General features: G+C 39.6%; 1 protein-coding gene across 3 annotated transcripts in view; it reads right to left on the bottom strand.

Moving 5' to 3' along the window:
- The window catches only part of ARMC8 (armadillo repeat containing 8), a 102,952-nt gene that overhangs the window by 12,533 nt on the left and 66,203 nt on the right, over positions 1-24,216 (bottom strand). For all 3 annotated transcript variants that reach the window (XM_045856700.1, XM_045856702.1, XM_045856701.1), the window contains 6 exons: positions 17,455-17,537; positions 17,077-17,158; positions 13,462-13,548; positions 10,679-10,771; positions 8,070-8,219; positions 6,619-6,714 (listed from right to left, as the gene is read on the bottom strand). In XM_045856700.1, coding sequence (XP_045712656.1) covers positions 6,619-6,714; positions 8,070-8,219; positions 10,679-10,771; positions 13,462-13,548; positions 17,077-17,158; positions 17,455-17,537 — 591 coding nt within the window. The remainder of the gene's footprint in view (positions 1-6,618; positions 6,715-8,069; positions 8,220-10,678; positions 10,772-13,461; positions 13,549-17,076; positions 17,159-17,454; positions 17,538-24,216) is intronic.

Genomic DNA, 24,216 nt, shown 5'->3' with positions numbered 1-24,216 from the left:
AAGAGGAGACACTGCAAAGAATACTACAAACTTTAAAAAGATAGTAAGAGAATATTATGAACAATTTTATGTTAACAGATTTTAAAATGTAGATGAAATGGACAAATTTCTTCAAAGACGCATAATATGCAAGCTCACCCAAGAAGAAATAGATAACCTGAATAGTCCTATATCTATAAAGAAACAGAATTTGGCCCTGGCTGGTATGGCTCAGTGGATTGAGCACCAGCCTATAAACCAAAGGGTCACTGGTTTAATTACCAGACAGGGCACATGCCTGGGTTGCAAGCCAGGTCAGGCCCCCAGTAAGAGGTGTGCAACCACACATTGATGTTTCTCCTCCTCTCTTTCTCCTTCCCTTCCCCTCTCTAAATAAATAAATAAATAAATAAATAAATAAATAAATAAATAGAAACAGAATTTGCAGGTGAATACCTTTCCACAAAAGAAATGCCAGGTCCAGATGGCTTCACTAGTATATTTACCAACATTTAAAATAGAATAGCAATTCTTCACAAATTCTTGCAGAAAATTGAAGGAGCATCTCTACCTTATCCCTGAGGCAAGCATTACCCCATTATCAAAACCAGAAAAAGACATCACAAGAAAACTCTGTCATGAACAAAGATGTGAGCCATTTCTTACCAAATTTCAGTAAATTGAATCCAACAATATATGTAAGGGATGAAACATAATGACCAAGTGGGTGTTATGCAAGATTAGTTTGCCAGCTAAAACCCAGTAAGTAGAATTCACCATATTATTCAAACTAAAACAAAACATATTAATAGATGCCAAAAAATTGATTCATGATATAAACTCTCAACTAATTAGGAAGAGAAAGGAATTTCTTCTACCTAATAAAGGTATGAAAGATCACATCTTACATATTTAACGATAAAAGACTGAATGCCTTTCCTTTAACTTTGGGAATAAGGCAAACGTGTCCACTTTCACCACTTCTATTCATTGTACAGAAGTTGTACTAGAGCAATAACACAAGAGAAATGATGCAATAGCATAAAGATTGTAAGTAGTAAGTAAAATTGTCTTTATTTGTGTATGACATCATTTGTAAAAAATTCTAAGTAATCCACAGCAAAACTGAAAAGTGAGTTGGGCAAGACTGCAGGATTGAAGGTCAATATACAAAAGCTGTATTTCTATATACCAGCAATGGGTGATTGGAAACAAATTTTTTAAAAATACCACTTGCAACAGCATCAAGTACATGGTATACTTAGGAGTAATTTGATAAAAGAAGTGTAACACCTATATAGTGAAAACTACAAAATACTGCTAAGAAGAATTAAAGAAAACTTAAATTGGTAGGATATTATATTCACAAATTGGAAGACTCTATATTAAGATATCACTTCTCCTCCAATTGATCTACAAATTCAGTGCAACCACAATCCCAACAGGATTTTAGTAAAATAGTAAAATTCACTAGTATAGTAAAATTCACTCTTTCATTGTTAGTTTTACTTGAAAAATGTACGGAGTCTTATAATGGCCACTACAATCTGCATTCAACATACACAGCACTTCTATCTCTTCTCTCCCCCCAATTTTCATATGTCCATTTTTATTGCTGACTGGTATTCCATTATGTGGATGTACCAGTTTGTTTAGTCATTACCCAGTGGAGGGATGTTTAGTTTGTTTCTAGTTTTCGGTAATTACAAATAAAGTTGCCATAAACTTTTACATACAGGTTTTTATGTGAACATAGATTTTTTTAAAAAATATTTTATTGATTATGCTATTACAGTTGTCCCATTACCCCTACTCTCTCCTCCACCCTGCACACCCTCTCCCACCCATATTCCCCACCTTTAGTTCATGTCCATGTGTCATAAGTTCTTTAGCTTCTACATTTCCCATAATATTCTTACCCTCCCCGTCTATTTTCTACCTACCATCTATGCTTATTCTCTGTACCTTTTTCCCCTCTCTCCTCCTCCCACTCCCCTGTTGCTAACCTTCCATGTGATCTCCATTTCTGTGGTTCTGTTCCTGTTCTAGTTGTTTGCTTAGTTTCTTTTGGTTTTGTTTTAGTTGTGGTTGTTAGTAATTGTGAGTTTGCTGTCATTTTACTATACATGTTTTTTACCTCCTTTTTCTTAGATAAGTCCCTTTAACACTTCATAAAATAAGACCTTGGTGATGATGAAGTCCTTTAACTGGACCTTATCTGAGAAGCACTTTATCTGCTTTTCCATTCTAAATGAAAGTTTTGCTGGATAGAGCAATCTAGGATGTAGGTCCTTGCCTTTCATGACTTGGAATACTTCTTTCCAGCCCCTTCTTGCCTGCAAGGTCTCTTTTGAGAAATCAGCTGACAGTCTGATAGGAACTCCTTTGTAGTTAACTGTCTCCTTATCTCTTGCTGCTTCTAGGATTCTCTCCTTCATTTTAATCTTGAGTAATGTAATTATGATGTGCCTTGGTGTGTTCCACCTTGGGTCCAACTTCTTTGGGACTCTCTGAGCTTTCTGGACTTCCTGGAAGTCTATTTCCTTTGCCAGAATGGGGAAGTTCTCCCTTATTATTTGTTCAAATAAGTTTTCCACTTATTGCTCTTCCTCTTCTCCTGGTACCCCTATAATTCAGATGTTGGAATGTTTAAAGATGTCCTGGATGCTCCTCAGCTTCTCCTCATTTTTTTGAATTCTTATTTCTCCATTCTTTTCTGTTTGGTTGTTTCTTCCTTCCTTCTTGTCTACTCTATTGGATTGAGTCCCAGTTTCCTTCCCATCACTATTGGCTCCCTGTGCATTTTCCTTCATTTCTCTTATTGTAGCCTGCATTTTTTCATGTAATTTGCAACCAAAATCAACCAATTCTATGAGCATCCTGATCACCATTGATTTGAACTATGCACCTGATAGGTTGGCTATCTCTCGGTTGCTTAAAAGTATCACTTTTGCTTAAAAGTATCACTTGAGGGGCTTTCAATTCTGTTTGAGCCACCTCCCCCCGCTTCTTTAGTCTGGTCGCGCCTGTTACATATGAGGGGCGGAGCCTTAGGCATTCACCAGGGCTGGGCACCCCAGTCGCTGGGTTGTGACGTTGTATGTGGGGGCGGGGTTCGAGAGGGAACAATGGTGCTTGCTCCACTCTGCCGGACCTCAGTCCCCTCCACCGCTTCCCCCGAGAAAACTGGGCCCCTCTGGTGCCAATTCCCGTGTGGGTGGGCCTGTGCACCCCATGGGACCCTCCAAGGACCTCTCCTGTGAGTCTGGGAGTCTCTCCCTATGCCTCAACCCCCACAGGTGTTTTCAATCAGTATCCCGAGGCTCTATTTCCCAGCACTGTGATCCTGGGTTGCACGCAGTGCCTCACTTCACAATTCCCACCTCACTGGGTCTGCCGGTTGCCACCCCTCAGCCGGGGTCTCCCAGCTGCCGCTTGCACGCTCTGGGTCCACCTGCTGTGGTCTTGTGTGCCCCAGATGCCTTACGCGCCCAGTCCCAATGTTCTCTACTCCCCGTGCCGCAACCCGCACCCGGCTGCCCGACTCCACCCCTCCTAACGGTCTGGATGAACAGGTCTATTTTAACTTCTTGGTTGTCCGACTTCCATACAGTTCAATTTTCTGGTTGTTATTTGGTTTCTAAATTGTTGTTGTCCCTATCTTGGTTGCGCGAGGAGGCACTGTGTGTCTACCTATGCCTCCATCTTGGCCGGAAGTCTCAGGTTTTCATTTTGCATGAATGAATGTCTAGGGATGGGACTGCTGGGTTGTCTATTAAGTATATGCTTAACCTTATAAGAATGTGCCAAACTATTTTCCAAAATGTATCATTTTGCATTCCCATCAGATGTCTTCATCCTTGCTAGTACTTGTGTTGTCTGTTGTTTTAAAAATTATAGCCATTCCAAGTGATGTGTAGAGAAATTTCATTGGGGAGTGTCTGTTCATATCTTTTGCCCAGTTTTTATGTTTGGTAGACTGTCTTTTCTATTGTTGAGTTTTCAGAGTTCTTTATATATTCCGAACACAAGCCACTGGTCAGTTAAATGATCTTTCAGTGGAGGGCTTGTCATTTCATTCCCTTAACCGTGCCTTACACACAGCAGAAGTTTTACATTTTGATGAAATCCATTTGCCTTTACTAGATGATGTTTTTAGTGTCATATTTAAGAACTCTTTGTCTAATCTAAGATCTCTAAGATTTTCTCTGGCATTTCTTTCTAAAAGTGTATAGTTTTACCTTTTACATTAGGTCTACAATTTATTTTGAGTTAATTTTTGTGTAAGGTATAAAATAGAGTTCAAAGTTATTTTTTTTGGCAATTGCTATCATGCCATTTGCATGGGGTGACATTGGTTAATATAATTGTATAGGTTTCAGGTGTCCAATTCTATCATACATCATCTGTACACTGTATTGTGTGTTCACCACCCAAAGTCAAGTCTCCTTCTGTCACCATTTATCTCCCCTTTACCCTCTTTGACCTGCCCCTACCTCCCTACAGCACCACTTGTTGAATAGACCATTTTTCTCCACTGGACTGCCTTTGCATCTTCAATAATAAACTGGCCATATCGGTGTGAGTCTATTTCTAGATTCTATTCTGTTTTATTTACCTACATGTGCTAACAACACACTGTCATGACTACATTACTTTCATAGTTAAGTCTTGAAAGCAGGTATTGTCAATCCTCCAACCTTATTCTTTTTCTCCCTGCAAAATTGTTTTGGCTATTCTAGTTCCCTTGCCTTTCCAAGAGATTTTACAATCTATACCTAAAGGAAGAGGTTTCAGATATTTACATCTGTATTCATATTTACTAAAAGTCATGCTGGGATTTTTATTAGGACTGTACTGAATCTATAAACAACTTGGGGAAAACGGACATTTCAACATAGTATATACTTCTCCATTTATTTTGGTCCTGGGTTTTCAACATAGATCCTGCACCTGTTTTGAGAGATTTCTATGTAAGTATTTCATTTTTTTCCTGAGATCCTGTAAAGGTACTGTTTTTAAAATTCCAATTTCTATTTGTTCACTGCTACTATCTAAAACTACAGTTGATTCTTCTACAATATCTTGTGGCGTTGCTTAAATCACTGATTAGCTCTAGCTTTTCTGTGAGTCCACAGCATTTTCCACATAGAAATTCATGTCTCTGGGAATAGTTTTCCTTCTTTCCAACCTGTATGCATTTTTTCTTTTCCCTTTTTCCTTACCGTGCTTGGTAGGAATTTCTGCATCATGTTGAATAGGGTTGTTGGTAAGAACTGTCTTGTCCCTGATCTAAAGGCAGTGGTCATTTCACAGTATGTGCATGTTTATCACATTCTACATTTTAAATATATGCAGCTAATTTTATATTAACACACCTTAATAAAAAAGAAAACAAAATTTATCAGATGCTTTTGGGAGATATTAAACTTCTAGCTAACAACCAGTTTAAGCTTTCCATAGCTGCCTACTTTTAAACCATCACCAAAATCTGTAAGCATATTATTTGTGTTCTGCCAAAACACATTACTGTCGATGTTGTTGGTCTTTTCTTTTGGCCTCACCCAAATCTTGCCTTACCTTGCTTCACTTTTCAGGTTAGTGGAATTCTACCTAGGTAAGCTGTCTTTAATACATGATATTCATTCCTATGCTCTCCAGGTATAAAATTTCTTTTGAACAATGTGTGTACCTCATTGTTGTATTCCAGTAATAAATCTCAATTGACTTAATTTCAGTGATGCTTATGAAATTGTACTTTTTCTGCGTTAAATTTTTGTTCACCAAAAAACAGTTGTTATTAAATTTTAAGGGAAATCATCTAAAGTATCCATCTTAAAACAACTTTGTCAAATGTATCACCTTTTTTTTGCTCACAAATTCAATCTCAGCTAGTAAGTTCTACCACTCTGACTTTCTGGGTTGTTCTTCGAAAGCCTGCTGAATGACTCTAACTCCAGAACTGACGAACTTGGCAAGTTTCTTCCATATGTGTAAGTGTATAGCTCAATGAATTTTGAAAGTAAACACACCCATAGCCAACACCTATGCTAGATAGTTGAACATTATCTTTACCTCAGATCTTGTGTTAAAATTTTAAGTATGCAGGTGATTTTTAAAATTGTAAAATAAAATATGTACTATGTTAAAAGTCTTATAATAAATTGCAGGAAATTATAGAAAAGTATTTCCCACAATGCCCTCTCATGAACACATAGCTTCTGTTTTTTGTTTGTTTTTTGCCTACCCTAAACCTGCCCTACCGAAATTCAATAAAAAGTAGGGGTAAGGGATACAAATAAAGAACAGAAAGGTATAAGAATAAAGACACAAAAATTTTTTTCAGCATAAGGGATTATTTTATCAGGGAGCTGCAGGAATTTGAGGTCAGAGCATGGTGGTAGAAAGGGCTAGAAATGGTGAACCCTAAAGAAAGGATTCAGTCCAGAATGACTGAAGGCGGCTGTCCCTGTGGAGACAGAGACAGCGTGTACAGTACCTGACACGGAGGGTGAAACTGTAAACTCCGGTCATGTTCTCTGTTTCAGAGGGAAGAATTCTTAAAGAGAGTTGAAAGGGTGGTAGAAAACCTTTCTTGGTATAATCAGAAGATAGTCCTCAAAAAAAGGGAACACGTACCTGTTCTTTGACTTCAATGTTATGTTCTCCTTCCAGAATAAGAGTGACGGCTTGCATAATCTGCTTTCCATGAGTACTCATTATTTTATCTATATGCTGCAAAACAATGGGAAATTCACAATTATCTTTTGGGGAACAAAGGAACAAACCATAGGATATAACAGAAGGCTTCTAAATACACAACTACTTCAAAGAGAACACCATAGCATATAGAACCAGATATTAAAGAACAGTGTGTATTACATTTTAAAGCTGTATTTTGCCTTCAACATTTTTTTTGATGACTCGAAAATGAAGAGAGCATAGACTCGTCTTGATAGAATATAGAATTACAATCACATGGGATCCTCAAGCCCAAACATATTAAAGAAAACAGGCACATAAAAATGGGTGGAGGACAGTGGATTGAATGCGGGCCGTGAACCGAAGGGTCGCAAGTTTGATTCCAAGTCAGGGCACATGCCTGGGTTGTGGGTCAGGTCCCCAGTGGGGGCCACTCGAGAGGCAACCACACATTGATGTTTCTCTCTCTCTCTCTTTCACTCCCTCCTTTCCCCTCTCTAAAAATAAATAAATAAAATGTTTTAAAAAATGGGTGAAGGAGATGGGGGAAGCCAGAGAGACATGGACAACATGGTACAGATACACTTGCTATCTGGGGCATAATGTACAAAGATGACTTAAAAAAAAGTGATATATAAATAATAATACATAATAACAAACAAATATTTTTATAGAAATTAGAACATTAAGCTCATGGATACAGATACAGTTTTGTGGTTGTCAGAGGTGAGGGGGAGAGGGGGGGGAAGTGGGTGAACTGGTTGTTTTTACTTTTAGTTTAAATAAATTGAATAAAAGCAACAACAAATGAGGCACAGAGAAGGAAGCACTTGTGTTTTTTTATCTACATGAAGGGCCACTGACAACGCTGCTCAGAGTCCATTAGAGAACAATGAGAGGGATCCCAGAGCAAGGCTCAGCTTCCCCTGCTCCTCCATACACCCACTGTCCTCCACAATGACACCTTCAGAGCTCAATCCAGTACATGTGGGCTGGGCGCGGGGGGGGGGTAGGGGGTGTATGTCTACGGAATGGCACTGAGGGAGCTTCTCTAAAGTGCAAGAATCAGAGGCCTCAGAGATAACGGATTAGGCCGTAAGAGAACCCTCCATGGCCAGCAAACCAGGTAAGAATAACGAATTATGACAGGCTCGTACGCAAGGAAGAAGGGGACGGAGACAGGACGGGCAGTGCAGGAATGAAAAGGTCAGGTGGTGCTTTGGTGAAGCAGCTCCTAGAATACCTCTGAAGGTGACAGGTCTAGATATCATGTCCTCGCCTCTCTGGGAAGAAGTTTTTCGATCACACTTGGAGAGGAAAGGGAGGGCAATGTTTCACAATGCATATGCAGGGGGAGCCAATCTGGAAACCTCAGTGATTTTACTTACAGGCCGAGTAGAGAGGAGATTTCTAAGAAGCCCCAGTGTCTTCATCAGCACATTCAAATCTGAATCTGATAACAACCGGAATAGCTGTTCAGTACTCAAGCTTCGTAAAATATCTGCTTTTATTTTTTGTTCAGCCTGAAATGCCATATTCTGAAAGGGTTAAAGAAATTTCAAGAATCATGTTTACATTTGTTTTATTATACTTTACTAGTAATGCTGATTATTATCAAAGTACTAATAGGATCTGCAGAAAATCCTTAAGTATAAGTCACATTATTTCTCTGATTCCTGTTAATTGTAATTCTGTCTGTCAAGGGAAAAACAACGGTCACTTCTGTATATACTCCTTTATTAGCAATATGATTGCTTCCTGACACTGACATTGGAGTGTGTTAAGATTTCTCAAATAAATTCAAAATCCATTATTACTTTTGAGATTATCCTTATGGTTAACAATAAGGTAGCTGTGTAAAATACACAGCTTTCTGTGTATTTTAATAACAAAATGACCATTAACAACTACGTATACTGTGCCGTGCATGTTGAGGATGACTTAAAGTGAAGGTTTATTATGGAAGAAAATAAGTAGTGGGTTTTGTTAACTTCACTGGCATGAAACACCTGTTGTGTTCACAATCCTGTCGTGGGTGTTGACACGGCTGGGCCATGTCACCCAGGGGGCAAGGGCTGTATCCAAGCAACCCACCAGCAACCTCAGATGGCCAGTAGCTATTTTCTCTTTTCTGGACACATTATGGATTATCTCAGCTTCACCTGAAGTTATAATTGCATGTCCGAAGGAAAAAAAAGTGGTATATTCCAAATAAGTCATAAATCAACTTTGGGTACAAAAATCTCTTGTAAACTAGAGACTTATTATAGTATGTGATTACTGCCCTCCAGGAACTTATTTTTAATTAAGGAGTTAAGATGTATGCAAGATCAAGATACCTAATGATGTAAGGTGGCATGGAAGAGTAAGAACAGTACTAGGCGAGATGTCAAGGGACCAGGCCAAAGATGATTCCAAGGTTTTACACTAAGTGGAGAGAGAACACAGCGGCTGGTGATATGGAGATTGATGAGAATAAGAATAGTCGATGTGGATTTGAGGAATGGGATGATAAATTCAATTTTCAACACTAAAATGATACACATTGGGGAGCCCTCAAATGTAGTCTCATAGGTTAAGTGATAGAACTGGGAACAGAAAGTCATTCCTGGCCACTTCATCTATTAGTGGAAGTTGAAACCATGAGAGTGGATGAAGCCCCTGAAACCAAAGTGTAAAGGGAACTGGAAACCAGGAATTGAAATTCCGGGGAACGTACCCTGAGAAGGTTGTTAAAGAGGAAGCTAGGCAGAAAAGAAATTAAGTCCTAGGAAGGAGTTTCAACAAGGAGAAGTGTTAAAAGCTGGTGCCAAGTTAAGGAGAAAAATAAGTGTGAAGCTACTGGATTCAGTACCTTCTTAGATGATTCTTTTTCCATCCCAAAGTTCATGTGAAAAGACAGCAGATATAAGCTGGCACAGGGAGAAGAGTATGGGCCTGGGACAGGTTCAAGCCCATTTCCAACACTGGTTAGCTCTGAGGCCTTGGACAACTCACTTACCCTCCCAATGTCCCAGTGTCCTTGCTGTAAGGTGGATACATACCGGTATAACTTAGAGTAAGAATTAGAGAGAAGCATAAAACACCTGCCTAGTGTCTGGTACATGGTAGTTAAATTGTAATTACTATAATTGTGTTTTTTAAAAAAAGCTATGTAGGATAGGATTTCAATTTATTTTACTTTATTTATTTCAATGAATTTTACTTTATTAATTTTAAGGATAAATGGTTCTTTGGCTTCACAGTTATAAATTTAAAAACTTTGATTACAAATCATTTCCTAGAAACAGTTGATGCACCAATTCTGCATATGCACCATGGATAAGTTATTTAATCACTCTGTGCCTTAGTTTACTTACCTGTAAAATATACATCTCCCTAGCTTATTTCACAAAGTTGCTATAAAAAGCAAAGGAGACACATACAAAATAGCCATGGGGGTGTAAAGTACAGAACAGACATACAGTCAATAATATTGTAATAACTATGTATGGTGCCAGGTGGGCACTTGAAATATCCGGGGTGGGGAGTGGGATCACTATGTAAAATATATGATTATCTAGCCATTATTCTATATACCTGAAACTAATACAAAATAATATTAAATGTAAACTGTAATTTAAAAATAAAATTTTTAAAAAGCAAAGGAGACACAAAAGTGTTTTGTAATGTCGGTAGCCCTATACATGTATCAGTATGTTAATGATGAGGAAAATCTGTTTCCCAAAATTAGGTACATCAAGTTTAACCATCTTCCCACTTTCCTTAATAATAAATAGGAGAATAGAGGCACACAGTGGCCAAGTAAGTTGCTTATATATGAATCTGAAAGCTGAATATGGAGTCTTCTAGGTCCTAGGTCATTAGAAAGCTGGACTAAAAGAGCAAGATTTAAAAAAAAATCCAGATGTTTCAAATAACATGTTCTTTAGTTTTACCTTTGAAAAAGCTCTATTCTCTTTGTAAATGATGACATACATAGAAGAGGGAAACATACCATAAGAGCCCAAATTCCATTCACTCGTAAAGCAGGATTTTCACTTTGGGTTAATCCACAAAGTAGCTCTACAGCTCCTGATTCTAAAATTGGCTGCCATTGGAAAGGGAAAAAACAAACACAAAAACACAACAACACAGCTTTAATTCAGGCTTGCAAACTAAATGTGCATATACCATGGTACTCTGCTTATGATTTTGTTCCCACTCTTAACCAAATCCAAGCAACTTTCACAGAGCAGGGTGTGAGGTGGCCATAAAAATCACCTTGAGAAGGGCAAAGACAGTTAATCTCTCCCTGTCATTTCCTGCTTTTCTGGTAGTCCTGGAAGACTCAGGAGATAGCCTAATCACCTGTACATTCTACACATACTCTTCCTGATTCCATGATCCAGTTCCACACTCTCCTTCTCACCATCTTCTGAGAGCCCATTGCTCCCTTTGTGTAGGCATGTTATCTCACTAGGTCAGGAGTTGTTTACAAGCTGGGACTATGAAGCAGTAGGCTGATTTAGAATGGAATTTAAGATAACCTATCTTCCTTCCAAATAGTCAATCTTACTCCAAACAGAATTCGACTTTTAGAGCTACTTTCAGGACTACTCAATAATACAAGCAGAACAGTCTTACACTTAGTCATACCATGTTTTACACCTAAAATAGCATGCTTTAGCCTGATCACTGAATTTATGACACTTAGCAGAAAATGAGTTTTGTTAATTTTATAAAAGTTCAAATCCTAGAGGACTGATTTGCATCACCAATGAATGCTTAAAAGGCCACTTGTCAAGTGGATTCTAGAAAACGTCTTAAACAATTGAGACTTACATACCAAGAAACAGAGCAGTGCTTTTCACCATGACATTTTCAAAGGATACACATTCCTCTACTTGTATAAATTGGGTTATTTTTTTTTAAACTTTTTATTTTCAGCTAAGGTCAAACTTACAAAGTAGCAAGACTGATACATGGAACTTACATAAATTCTTTTCCCAGATTAACCAATTTTTTATATTTTGCCGTATCATTTTGCTTATTATCTTTCATTCTATAAACCTATATTTGCATGTTTGCTTTTTCAAGTGTTTTATTGTTTATGCTATTACAGTTGTCCCACTTTTTCCTCCTTTACCCCTCCTCCCCCCTTCCATAACCAGTCCCCTCACGGTTGTCCATGTCCATGGGTCCTTCATACACGTTCTCTGACTAATCCCTTCACCTTCTTTCAATCAGTCCCCACCTCCCCCTCCCCTCTTACAGCTGTCAGTACATTTGCCTTTTTTATCTTTTCTGAACCACTTGAAAGTAGAGTGAATACATCATGCCCCGTTACCCTTACTACTTCAATGTGTATTTCCTAAGAACAAGACTATTCTCTTAGCTAATCACAGAACAATTACCAAATTCAGAGAAGTTAACATTAATACAATACTTTTATTGAATCTATAGTCCATATTCCAAGTCACCTGGCCCAATAATGCTCTTATAGCACTTCCTTACCTTCCAGTTCAAAATCCACTTTATTTATTTATTTAAATATAACTGACATAAAATATTGTATTAGTTTCAGGTTTAAAACATTACTCAATATAAGTATGTTTTGCAAAGTGATCATCAGAATAAGTCTAGTTAAAATTCATTATCACACATAGCTACAATTTTGTCCCTTGTGATAAGAACTTTTAAGATCTAGTCTCCTAACAACTTTCAAAAACACAATACAGTACTAACTATAAGCCAGCTTATTTTTAATATGAAAAACCAATTGTATTAATGATCCTACACCTGCATTCATCTACCTCACTTCATAACTAGACCCTAATTATTCTGAAGGTGGATCTGAGGGATCACAACAGCTATGCAGGATGACTAACGGTGTCATACTGACGGCGCCCGACTGTCATCAGACCAAGATCCCCACCATCAGGGCAGAGAAGAACTGATGGAAGTGCTGGCATCTTATCTCGCCTTTGTCTCCTTCAGAATAATGATCAGCCTCTCCCATTTTGTTCCAAGATTATTATTGCCTGTTGAACGGCGGTATCTCTGAACCTCCACCTGTTACTCATGCCTTCCCAATTACCAGTCAGCAGTCTGTAGGTATTACATTGCAGAAAAGTTGTCCAACAAAAATGGGACTGCTCGGTGCACAGTAAGGACAGTGTCTAAACCTCAGTTCACAACTGGCACACCAGAGACACCTCAACATGATAACATTAACTCTATAAGGTTTCTTCCTTCCTTTATTAAAGTTGATTTTAATTTCCCATTAGAATAATACACGCTCAAATAACTAATAAAATGCATAAAACAAGGGAAAAATATCTATACATTTAATCCTTCTCCACACAACTACCATAACACTAAACATTAAAAAGATTATTTTCTGATGCCAGCAGTTATCTCCTTGAAATGACTTACAATCCTGGTTTATAAAATGGAGTCTTAATTTACTCTTTAGTAAATGCAATTTGAAAACAGTCTATTATTTTTGTAACTATTTCTTACATTTGCAGTTGTAGGCAGTTTAGAGTTACTGTACACTATAATATTTTAAAAATAATCTGAATAGGCCAGGCAGAATAAAAGGTATAACAGAAAATAATAACCATATTTAAAGAATGATTTATTTTGCTGCCCTCCTCCTTGTAGCATCAAACAACTCAGAAGTAGTTTTTTAAAACCAATCTTCAAATTTCAATGTCAAGTACTGTGAAGATTATTTGACTAAGGTCTGTCTTGGTAGGACTGAGCAAGGTCTAGGAAGAGAAAATCAATACTAACCTCTTTGCTTGGAGAAAATTCAAGAAGAAGATTACATAGCATGGACGATGCTACAACTAGGATTTCATCTGGTGCATTTTGTAAAACCTAGGGAATTAAAAAAAAAGGATGCTATTAATGGTTTGGAGACATAGAGGTGAGATCTTAAGAATAAATGAGGAAGAAAAGCCCAATTTATCTTTCAACCTGATTTCCCATATTAGAGAGCTGGTTAGGAAAGACCCACTTGACATAGTGTGAGCCTTTACCTAGTGCTGTAATTATGACCCTCACATTGATCTTGCTGGAGAAGCTACAGCTCCACTGCCAGGGTGAGGGTTGTTGCACAGAAAAGCAGACAGACACAAGTCAGGCAGCGGTGCCCTATGTAAAAAGTTTGAAAATCATGGGCTGGTTTAGGGAAAGTAAGCTCATTCTACTGTAACAAATCAGGCCGATTATGAAATCACAAAATTATCCTAGGGCCCAGCACTTTCCAAAGTGTCCCTAAAAAGACTTATTTGAACAGGAGCATGGGTGGAACAAGCTGATGCATAGGCAGGATGATGCAGGGAGCTGGTCCTGGAGACTGGAATCACTTAGTCTAGTTCCAGCTCTTACCCCCCACCTATGAGATGTGTGCACAAGAGTACATTTCCTAACCTCTCTGCGCTTTTGAGTTGAATTTAACATTTCCTTGATAGAACTATCAGGATAAAATTTGACACAGTGAATAATAAGGGATGCATCATGGCACAAAAGAACACAGACTACCTGAGTGCCAATTTCAGTTCAGCCACTGAATAGGCGTATGAACTCCTTGGCTGTCAAATGGGGCTAATAATCGTACCTGCTTCATAAGGTTGTTGTGAGAATTAATAAATGAAAAGATTTTAGAATGTTTTCATTCACAGTACTGGCTATATCAATAAGGTTTTTAGAAAGGTAATTTATTGCCATATAGTTTGTGCTCTCACCAGGCACAATACCAGGCATGTGGCAGGCATCGAGTAAAGTAAATGCCACAGACTCACACTGAACTGAGAAGACAACACAGCATGATGACAAGCATGTCATCATGTCATCAAGCACAGCATGTTAGCCACCATTGGCTTTAATCAGAACCTGTTCTTTCTAGATTCAAAGACAGAGGGCTTCATAAACAGTACCACTTACATGCAATAACCATTCCACCTACATCCTTTGCATTTGGGATCCGATTGGATAAGGCTTGTGATCCCAAACCAGTCCTAAAAGCACTAGCTATGCAAATTGGAAATGGAGAATCACACAAAAAAATTTAGAGTTCAATATATTATCTGCTTCTTTAGAGTTAAATATATATTTAGCTTCTTCAGCTAAATCAAATCTGAAGTTCTCGAGTTAAGAGTAAGCGAGTATTATAAAACGGAAGCAGTTCTCCTAAGATACTGTTCTAACTTTCCTGTGCATTGTTAGCTAGTTGATAAAGATCAAATCTCATATATTATGCTGATCTCTGTGTGTGCCACCACACCTCTAAGACCCTGGTCACCGTTTCTTGCCTTTCCATGACCTTCCTACATCTCTCCAGTGCATCCCGTACCGATGTGGTAAGGCCATCTCCTTCCAGAAGCCTCCTTGGAACCCTCCCAGGCAGAAGTCATTCTATCCTCCTCTGAGCAACCACTGCCACTGTCTGTGGCCTCTCTTAGGACCCTTATTATTGTTCACACTGTTCAAATTCCGTGTGTGGCCATGCCAATCTCCTTTTCTATTAGCAAATTTAAGCTTCTGAAGGAATAATCTATATACCTATGGCCTAATTTATCCTGACTGGTATCAACCAAATGTCATAGCACAAAATGGGTGTACAATGAATTTCTGTAAAATAAGAGCAATAATCATTTCCAAAATCACACTACTTAGATTCACTGGCTTAAATACATGAGTGCATATGAGGCTATAAAAAGATGCTTTGCTTGATATGACTCACTTTTTAAAATATTTATTGTTTTACAGAAATTAATGTGCTTTTATCAAGTTTTATTTTCAAATTAGATAACGTTGAATGATAAACTAAAACAGAAGAGAGTCTATGAAATTCTTAAAAGCATTTACTCTATCCAGGATAAGATACAACATGTGAAACTCAGAAGCTGACATCTAACTTTAGCCAAATCGAGTTTCACCAAAATATTGACAAAAATGATCACAGATAAAAATTTTAATTAAAATCAAATGGCTACTCTCCTGTGGTTTGCTAACCAAGACTTAAAAACATGGAAATGAAAAAGGGTAAAATCAATAGACATGCAAACAGTCTTTGAAGTAAGAGGAACTAAAATATCTAAAGCAAATTACTGATCTACTTTAATGCTAGCTATATTTTAAATGTACAACAAAGCAGTGGTTTGATAGTAAGTACACCCACATGTACCCACGTGCACAAAACCCCTCCAGATTGCTCACCAAACCTTTCCCAGGTAAAAGGGGTGAGAAATCACATGTTACTGCACTTCTGATTCACATGATAGAGGGGTACTGAGCTGAGCCATTAGGGAAGAAATATTTGAAAGTTATTTAGGGAAATAGGAAGTACTTTAAAAAATCCTGAATGGACAGAATCAATAAACCAAGGTTAAGCTGCCATGAACCAAGTGTGATCTAAGGACAGGAAAGAGTGGCAACAGGAAAATCACCCAACTAAAGACAGCACCATCCGACTCTCCACCAGTGCTCACACCCCGACCCTAACACTACAGTCCCAGAGGCCCCGGTACGCTTCCTGCACAAACCCTAATGTAATGTTTCTGTTCATGCTGCTCCTCTGTCTTTTCAGTCTTGCTGCCTGAAACCTCCTGTGACTATTTCTACCCCACTGATGCGTCCAACTGTAACCTGATGCTTTAAGCTGAAGGCAAGAGCTCTACAGAAAAAAGTTGTGGTAGCCGTACTGTGCCCTGAGGCTTTCTTAGCAGGTACTAAAAAAAACAAAAACAAAAACAAAAAAATAAACAAAAAATTCTGTCAGTTGAATGCAAGGTGTATGGTCACTTAAAGAAAAAAGGACGGACCAGAGGCCAAGTTGACCCGTGGTTCTGTAATGTATCAGGAATACTATTAGCAGCAGCTTGATGCATATTCTGAGTCTCAATTCAGATTTAATTGGCCTCAACAACCTCCCCCGCCCCCAAGAAAAGACCTAAGACCAAAAGAAGTTATTTTGAAGTAGAGAAGCAGGAGGTAACAGTTGTGTTAAAAAATACCAAGGGAGTGCCAAAAGACTAAGAACAGACTATATTCTGTAAATGGCTGATTTGTCTCCTTTTATAACTAAAAATTACAAAGATGACTGAATATAAGTCCAAAATATAATACTAAACACATAGAGAGATCAGATAAGTAACTAAAGTTTCATTTAATAAAAGAAAACCAGATAAGTATGTCCCTGTCACACATGAGATGCTGACCTCAGAAACGCATTCTACGGGTCTAAAAATGCTTAGACCTGAGACTTGGGGAAATAACTGTTCGAAACATTCTACACAAAAAGTACACATACTCCTAGACCATGGAATGCCGTCAGCCAACTACCTCGACTCGCTAAAGGCTCCGTGGGAATGGGTGCCATGTGCTAACCCTTTCTTTCCTTACCTTCATCAACGGTTTCCATACGGCGTGATCCTGGAAACTGGTTCGAAGCTGCTGCACAGATCTAGATAAACTGTGCAAACATCTACAAAGGATAATCAAAATTAGCCTCACAGGAAGCTGCAACTGGCACTTTTCAAACATACTGCTTGGCATTTCACAATTACTAAGATCCACTTCAAGTATATCCACAGACATTACTAATTCAACTATCAGAAATCTTCGTGGGCTTTTTAGACTAGCTTCTGTTTAAAATGTCACACACTGAATTCAGACTTTCGAGTAACACCTGGATTCTGTGCTTACTTGGTGAAGGTCCAGAAAGGAAACAGGTTAAACACATGGCAGGGGATTTTTATTCAGACCATTTAAAGCTCATACCTGACAGCAGCTAACCGCACCTTGACACTAGACTCAGACAAGCCAGTCACAATTCGGTCCATCATATTTTCAGTCTCAATGATCTGGAGAAAAAGGTTAATGCTGCATAAATAACAACACAAAGATGACAAACTTCACTGCTTGTAAATGCAAGTAAGATAACGTCATTAGAAGTTTAATGTTGTTTGAGCAAGAGTTTTACCTCTGGAACCATCATTCTGCGGTGGGGGCAGGCATCTCATCAGAAAGGTTGGGCTACCCCTAAGGACCTAACAGGCTGAATGACAGGTGTAAGGGGCAGATTGTTTGATTATTTAAAAAAACACTTGGAACAACAATGACATGGCATGAATAGTGCAGAGGTGTTGCATGAACAGTCTTGAGAAAGAGTGGAAGATATAACCGAACTACTACTGGACAGGCTCCTGCCAGCGTGAGGTTCTAGGAAAACCACAGTCCACACTCAGCCTTCGTGAAAGGAAATTTGCGGGTTTCTGACAGAGTCACTCTCTGGCCACTTTCTTACCAAGCAAGTGGAAACTAAGTTAAATACTTAGAAAAGTAATCCTTGCCAATTTTTACTATAGCACCAAGCCCTGCTACATGCGATCACTACAATCATGAAGCTTTTTCAAACATTTGAAAACAAGGTATCCTACAATTTTCCTTCATTAAGCAATGTGTAGATACAAAATAAATAGTGTGGTGAAGAAATTAAGTTTAACTTGTATGGTCCTAGGGAAAGGCAACATATTAAAAATGCTAATGCAATCACAATACAAATATTAACAAGACTAGTATTTGTTGAGTACTTCTTTGTGCCAGGTGTGGTGTGAATGAGCATGTTATCTGATTTAACCTTTTTTGTGGGCATGATTATGATTCTTCCCACCAGCATATTAAGAAACCGAGGACTTAGGTAATACAGAGCTTGCCTGGAATCACAGAGCTGAGATGGGGACCCTGGCAGCTGACTCCAGAATCCCTATGCTTAGCTGTGCTTGTAATATGGTCCTGGTTAGGGAAGTAGTCCTGTGCTCATCAGGTAGTTCCCAATATGGACAACACATTAATGGGAGTCACTGCTCCCATGGGAAGATTACCTGGGGAGCTTTAAAAAACAAATCCCAGGCCAATTAAATCAGAGTCTCTGGGACGGGGGCCCAGGAACCTATACTTTTTTTAAAGCTCAGGTAGAGTCCAGGGTGCCACCAAGATGAGGATCACTGACTGACCTATTCTAAAATGAAAGGAGTTAGAAGGCTGACCTCAGAGTAGGAAGGGGTGGGAAATCTCAGGATGTTCAAACCAAATGGGAAGAGAAAAAAAGGAGCTGAAATTAAGGGTGATGGTGAGAAGAACATGTACTATTAAGTACAGGGAACCACACTGTAGCTGTAGGGTAGTAATAGTAATTTTTATACAGTGATTTGCTGGTTTGTAAGTGGCTGAAGAAAACATACTATATTGATCTATTCTCGCCCAAGACCAAACTTAACTTCATCCTTACCTTTCTACACATCCGCCCCTTGTCCTCATTGCCCCTTCTAGCCTTTAAATTCCTCCCTTTTTAACTGCCTACTTTTTTTGACCCTCATATAGCTTTCTCCCTGACCTCATTTTCTTGCTCAGATACTCCACTTAGTAGACAAACACCTTCTTTTCACTGTACTCCCACCAATCATTCCTGTTTCACATCCCAAACTGCTGACACTACAGTAGAAAACCACCAAACCTGGCTGCCTGGCCTCTTAGTGTATGCTGTTCCGTCTCGGAGGGACCCGCCCTCTGCTCCCCCAGGCTTGCACTCACCTGTAGGAGATTCCCACATTCCCTAGGATGTTTACTTCCTATCTCAAATTCTTCCCACCCCTCTCACGCCCTCAGTCCCCCTGTGTCCACCTCATTTTTGCAGGGACATAGCTTTCTGTTTGGGACACAGTTGCCTAAACATCCTTCTCATTAAAATGACTCCATACTTTTCGTCTTCACTCTTGTTACACTGAAGCTGGGTGCTTCAAGTACTTGAGAGCTCAAAGCCCTTGTACCTTGATCCAGAAATTACTTCCCCACACCTCTCTCTTGCATCTTTACTCTGCCCCACCTCACTGGGTCCTTTCCCTTGGTCTGTGCCACCTCTCACTTTCACCCCTATTTAGAAGACATATATGCCCAACATTAAACTCTTTAAGTTATAGTCCTCTCTCCCAGATCTTCCTTAAATGGGAATGTGTTTCAAGGCTCCCTTCATCTCTCACTCTACACATATAACAATGTTGTGACTTCAACATTAGCTCGATACGGATAGTCCTCTGCATTCTAATCTGCAATTCTGCCCTAGAGTTCTCCCCTGACTGCTGGCTCCGTATTTCCAACTGCCTGCTAAACACAATCTGGATGTTTGATGCTCTCTATGTCCCATGCTGAGTTTACCTTCTCTCTCTAAACCTGCACTTTGCCTATGTGTCTGTTCCTCTCTCTCTGCTAATGGTGTTTTTATTTCCCTGGTCATCCAGGTACTAAAATGATGTTAATTCTGACCCCATCTCTTCCAGAATGCCCAGTCAAGTGACTACTATACCTTTTGTTCATTCCATCACCATTATCACCCAAGTAAGCCAGTTAGGACCTATTACTATTTCCTTGGGGTAACAGTAAAGACTGGTTGGCTGACAGCTTACTTCAGTCAAGCACTGGTCACTGTTCTTGAAACAGTCAAGGCCAAATTAGGACTTTCAGCATGGAAAGGACACTAACCTGGGACAAAAGTCTCAGACACTGGGTGGCCACATACTGAAGCCTGAACGCTCCTGACTAATGGCTTGAGAAATTATTTTTACTTAGGAATGAGAGGTGATAACTTGAGAGACAGTTGTTGGCTGTACTGAGTGTAACTATATTATCAGAGAACAAAATGGTAGTGGCGGTGGGGACGGGCACACATGGTTACTCTCCAACTGGCTCCAGGACTTAAGACATAGGCAAGATTAGAAAGAAGCTTCTGGATAATATTTACTGGACACATTCAACCTAAGATGTAAACCTGCCAAGGAAGAGGGGAGGTGTAGCAATCATGCAGGCATATAAGATGTGCTCTATAAGCTTGAGCAACTCACTTTAGCTCCCTGGGCCTTCAGTAAAATGAAAGGATACAGCAATGATTATTTTACCTCCAGCCCTCTGCAGTCAGTAGGCAAATAAGAATGACAGTCTGGGCCAAACTATAACGCTTTTCAGAAACAGCATGGGAAAAAAGGTATTAAAAGAGATGAGATAATGCAGGTCTAGTTAGGGGGTCAAAACCAGGGAGGAGGCAAGAAGGGCAAAGAGGGAGGGCACAGCTTCCACCTGCATGCCCATTTATTTATTCAGCGAATATCTGAGCACCCACTGACTTCAAGGCATGGTTTCAAAATCGGAAGACACAGCGGAGAGGGAGAGAGAGCCGGTGCTCCCATCAAACTTCCAGCATCGGAGAGGCACGTGCAATCACCTGTTTAATGAGTGCTGCCACACTCCAGGCTCCGTCAGCAAGAGCACTGTAGGAATGACAGGTACCGTGGGGCTCACAGCCAGCGGAGTGAAATAAGTATCTTGAAACACCCACTCTCAAGAATGGGAGTTATACTAGCATTTGGTAAAAGGCCACTAATGGCCTCACTAAAGGCTATTCCAGCTCAGGACAGAGGACAGTGGAGAACTATGTTAGTAACCAATCACAGTAACGTGGGAGCAGAGCTCTCAAACTTTCAAACTTTCTCAGGGTGTTGTGGCTGACACTTTGGGGAGGAAGTACAGCTGTAAGGTGGCTGGTAACCCTTCCCTGAATTAGGCTGTAAAACAGAAGTATCTGGAGGTCTGTTTCCTTCAGGTACTAGGTCACCCTGCTTAGGTCATAGTCTATCAAAATGTCTACAGCAGGAGGCCTGGACTTGTAACTGAACTTGTTATGGAGGAACACCAGTAACCCTGCTGGGGTTCCAGAAAGCACACTCCTCGAGTGTCTTTCCACATCAAAATCAAAATACTGGCCTAGGAACAAAAGAATAAATATATGGAAAATCAGAATGTGAACTTAGGGTTCCAATCCACACAGATCTGAGAGGCCATGTGAATGAGCAACATGACCTAATAGTGGTTGTATAGGCTTGAGGACATTGAGACCATCTCAACAGGTCCCAATGTATGAAATACATACATTGGCCAACATGAGGATATAAATGTGATTACAAGACAGGGAGAAGTCTGTAACTGAATCCAGAGGCAAACTTTTCAGGTCAGCCAGGAGGGGCTAGCAGTGGCTGCTATCCTAGCTCTTTGACTCATGTGAAAGACTAACAGAGCCCCAGATAGTTTTTCAAATCTGGAGTTGGAAAGCAGAGAGCAATATAACACGGTCTTCATGGTGCTTTCAATGACCCCAGTGCTGTGCTACACAGTCTTGGTAATGACAGAGAGCCAAGTCCTAGCACCTGCAATGGATCTTAGGTCCCTCTAGGATGTAAGAGCAATGTCAAATGGAGCCCGAAGTTGTTCTGCCTCATTCACAGTTCTTGTTGGAGACTTCTCAGCCAGAGCTCAACACATATGCCCTGGAGCACAGCCCACTGGATCTGCTTTGAGAGAGATGGAGACCCTCTGTCACAAAGACAGTGACAGACTGAACCCTGACAGTGGAGGAGGACATCGCTTTCTCTGCTTTCCTAGGGATCTGGGCTATAAATTTAATTACAGAATTAAATCACATTAAAAATAAAATCTACATCCCAAACTGAGCTGGTTTTAGGTTAATGGACCAGATGTTTGTCCCTCTCTGCTGGTGTCTTTAGTCTTCATGACTACACACTTTCACTACGCTTTTTGTCTCTGACAGTGCAGCTTTTTGTTTCTGACATTGCAGCTTTTGCAGGAGCAGATGAGGATCTTTTGGGACAGAAACAAAGACCCCTGTCACTGGGACAGGAGATCCTTGTGGCCTGTGGGAGAGAAGTGAAGTCAGTCTAGAGGGTAATGGAGAAAACATAAAACTTAAGATAATCTGAATGCAGAGAGATCCATTGCATACATGGGCTATTAACAAGATGGCTTTGGCTTATAAGGGAATTCCTCAACACTCCATGAGCTCTGGTGGACCCACAACTCAGTTGTGACCAAATCAGTCACTCTCTTTCCCTGGGAGCATGTGAAGAATTAAGACAGTCAGAGATGAGGTCTTTGAAAAAAAAATAAAACTATTCTTCCAGCATGACCCATGACAAAGTATTTTCCAGGTACTAGAAACTTCAGCTTGGACTTTGAACCAAGTCCAGCAGAGGATGTGAATACTGAGACCAGATTCTTAGTGGTGCCACCAAACTTCTCAGAAAACTCAAAGTGGGTGGACATGGAGGCAAGGGAACTGGATGGCAAAGTTGGTATTCTTTTAGCATCAACTGTTTATGGCCAGGCAAATACAATTTAATTCCAAATGGGTTTTTGTGAAAAGTGCTCAGAAAGAAGATGACAGTTAGGTAGAGGATAACAATTCAGAACTGGCCGAAAGAATGAAGACTTAGAATCAAACCGTGTATATTACAAGAGGCAGCCATGTAAGATCTAGGAGAATGAGGTATCAAATTCAGAAAGTCTAGTTAAAGCAACAGGAACTAAGCAGCCACAAAGGATGCAGCACAAGAAGGTCAGGGAGAAAAACTAGGTCTGGAGAGAAAAAAGGATCTACAATAGAGACTGAACCTGTAGGGGGTGGGTACCAATGCTTCAGTCTCATTAGTGCCAATGCAGACAAGTCCAGGGCACACTGAACCTTCCTTCCGAGGGCCCGCTTATTTAAGGTGTAGCCCCTCATCTTAACCTTTTCAAGGAAATAAACCCTGTGAACACAATTTTGATGTCAATGCAGTCATGAGACTGGTTTTGGAAATAGGGTAGAGCTGAGGAGGAAGAAGAGGAATAACGAGGTAACACGTCAGACATAAGAGCGAGATAAGCATGTACACCAAACTTATCTGGTGGACTGAGTAGGTATCAGTAGGGGTCTGTGAAGGATCCATTCCTAAAAATGGAAAACTGAACTTTTCCTACGTTTCAGGAAGCGACCAGAGTGATTCTGCCACAGAATTATTAACTAAAGGACATGATGCTGTGCATATCACGGAAATGCTTGAGCACCTAAATTTTAATTCCTGAGTGTAATCTATGCCATTTCCCCACTAGTAAAATGAAGCAAAACAACACTCCAATAGCACATGGCCTTCCATGCATCAAGCAAGAGCAGCTGCAGAGCTTGCTCTTAAACGGGTTCAACTGGTTTTTCAGTTCTTCTGCAGGGTACTGATGGAAGCAGACATAAGTATCTGAAAGAACTAAGCACACTTATGGCTGTTAATTTGGTTGAATAATGTTAAAATCTGAAGGAGTCTTAGAAATAAACTCATCCAACTTCTTTCATTATTCAATGAAGTCTCTGAAGTTCAGAAAGATTAAGTAACTGGTCCAGGTTCTCTTAAGCACATTGGGACAGAGCTGGGGCTCCACTGTCTTACTTCTAGTGTGAGATCCTTTCTATTCACTATGCTGTAAGAATGAGATTTTTGCTTGGCCTTAATAACGAAATTGAGATCTGACTTTTAATACTGGGAAAGAAGAGAACTTAAAAATTCTAGACCAATAAAGATTAGTTACCATAAGAAGCCAAGAGAGGTCATCTTTAATAAACTGAACTGACAAGAAAAAAAAGATACTTATCATAGGACCTCCAAGAGA

Source organism: Phyllostomus hastatus, unplaced genomic scaffold (assembly GCF_019186645.2).
Source record: "Phyllostomus hastatus isolate PE091 unplaced genomic scaffold, TTU_PhHast_1.1 phas_scaffold_129, whole genome shotgun sequence".
Taxonomy (NCBI): domain Eukaryota; kingdom Metazoa; phylum Chordata; class Mammalia; order Chiroptera; family Phyllostomidae; genus Phyllostomus; species Phyllostomus hastatus.
The sequence above is the reverse complement of the archived record's forward strand: the minus strand, read 5'-3'. Positions and strand labels throughout refer to the sequence as shown.